General features: G+C 45.4%; 1 protein-coding gene across 1 annotated transcript in view; it reads left to right on the top strand.

Annotated features, from left to right (window-relative positions):
- Positions 1-874, top strand: part of ube2ql1 (ubiquitin conjugating enzyme E2 QL1) — an 8,636-nt gene extending 7,762 nt beyond the window's left edge. Inside the window, exon 2 of the mRNA XM_080515671.1 lies at positions 740-874. Within this exon, the coding sequence (XP_080371797.1) occupies positions 740-871 (132 nt within the window). The 3' untranslated portion in view covers positions 872-874. The remainder of the gene's footprint in view (positions 1-739) is intronic.
- The last annotated feature ends 840 nt before the right edge of the window (positions 875-1,714 follow it).

Raw genomic sequence — 1,714 nt, forward strand, 5'->3', positions numbered from 1 at the left:
GCATACTATCTTAGAACCGACTTTACTACAAGAACAGCTCAGAGGGTAAAATAAACTGTAGTTTAAGTAGTGACACTGAAATCATTTTTGGAAATATATATATATATATGTTTGTTTGTTATTAAATAAAGCTAAGAGTAATCTAAACTAATTAAAAGGTATTAAGTTCTTTCCTTTATCAGGATGAAACCAGGCAACTATTACAAGTTATAACTTAGTTTGTATGTCTATTTCTATTCCTGATTTGAAGAAAACCGCTAAAATAAACTTTAGGACAAATTAAAAGGTGTAACATTTGCAGACTGTCTATAAAGCCTTACAAATTATTTCAAATTTTAAAGGATTTCACAAACACTAACAGAGTTGTTTTATTTTCTATTCCTATAGTTTTCTACCCCTATTTCAACAATAATATATAAGAACGTGACAATGTCAGCTTTAGGCCTCGTTTAAGTGAAAACAGAAAACCTTTGTTGTGTTCTGGGTGTCTGTTGACACAACAACGATGCTCAGAATCAGTGAAAGCGCAACTCTATATGAAAGTTCTCGCCATTGTAAATGGACATCGTTTTCATGACGTTGCAGTGCGTGTTATCGCCTCGAAATGTGGTTTTGTGAACGGGAGCCTCAGACTACAAATGTACTGCCTGACAAACGTGCCGACTGCGAGCTTCAGGTGTCCGTTACCTGCTCCACGCTGTGCCTAACCTGCCTTCCCTCCTCTGTGTCTCCGTCTCAGGGCCGCATATGCAGGAAAGCAGGGAAGTCCAAGAAAGCGTTCAGCCGCAAGGAAGCGGAGGCCACCTTCAAGTCCCTGGTGAAAACCCACGAGAAGTATGGCTGGGTGTCGCCCCCCGTGTCCGACGGCTGAGCGCCGGGGGCGGCCGACCCCCCCCACCCCCCCACCCCACCCCGACCCCGACCCCCGCGCTAGCCGGAAAAACCCTGCTAGCCCCGACACGCAAAACGACACACCACGCTAGTTCACGTCTCATCCTCACCTTTCGCTCTTTTGGTTTTGTGTGTCTCTTCTTTTTTGGGTTTTTTTTTTGTCTACACTGAAAAAGTCGGAGAGCTGACACGCCGTCCTCATCGTCACTCCTCCTCCAAGTGTGTTTGGTTTCGCCGCCGTTCTCGCCCAGGAATTCTCTCCTGTGTTTAGGAAAGTTCTGAGTCGGAGGTGTGTGTGTGTCTGTGTGTGTGTGTGTGTGTGTGTGTGTGTGTGTGTGTGTGTGTGTGTGTGTGCACTTGCATCGGGGAGTGAGTGGATTCTTCTGTATTTTTTGTTTTTTTTTCTTTCCAATGCACACGACGTCGTAAGAAGTTTGGACTTCTCCAACCATGTGAAAGACTACTGAATGAAGGAGTCTCATCCTCCCACCTTCCTCACCCGCGATTCTGTTCAGCACTGAGCGAGCGTCACATCCCACCAGCTCTCTCTCTCTCTCTCTCTCTCTCTCTCTCTCTCTCTCTCTCTCTCTCTCTCTCTCTCTAGCTGTCGGGTCATTTGCATATAAATGAAGCTGTTAATGTTTAATAGACGGGCAACGAACTGGCGTTTCCACTCGCTCATTCACTCCTTCATTTTCCCCCCTTTTCTTTCAACTGTGCCGTTGCTCACAGTTCAATGCAACATGAAGATTGTAATTTACATGGAGCTGTGCTCTCTCTCTCTCTCTCTCTCTCTCTCTCTCTCTCTCTCTCTCTCTCTCCC

This window comes from Blennius ocellaris (assembly GCF_963422515.1).
Source record: "Blennius ocellaris genome assembly, chromosome: 20".
NCBI lineage: Eukaryota > Metazoa > Chordata > Actinopteri > Blenniiformes > Blenniidae > Blennius > Blennius ocellaris.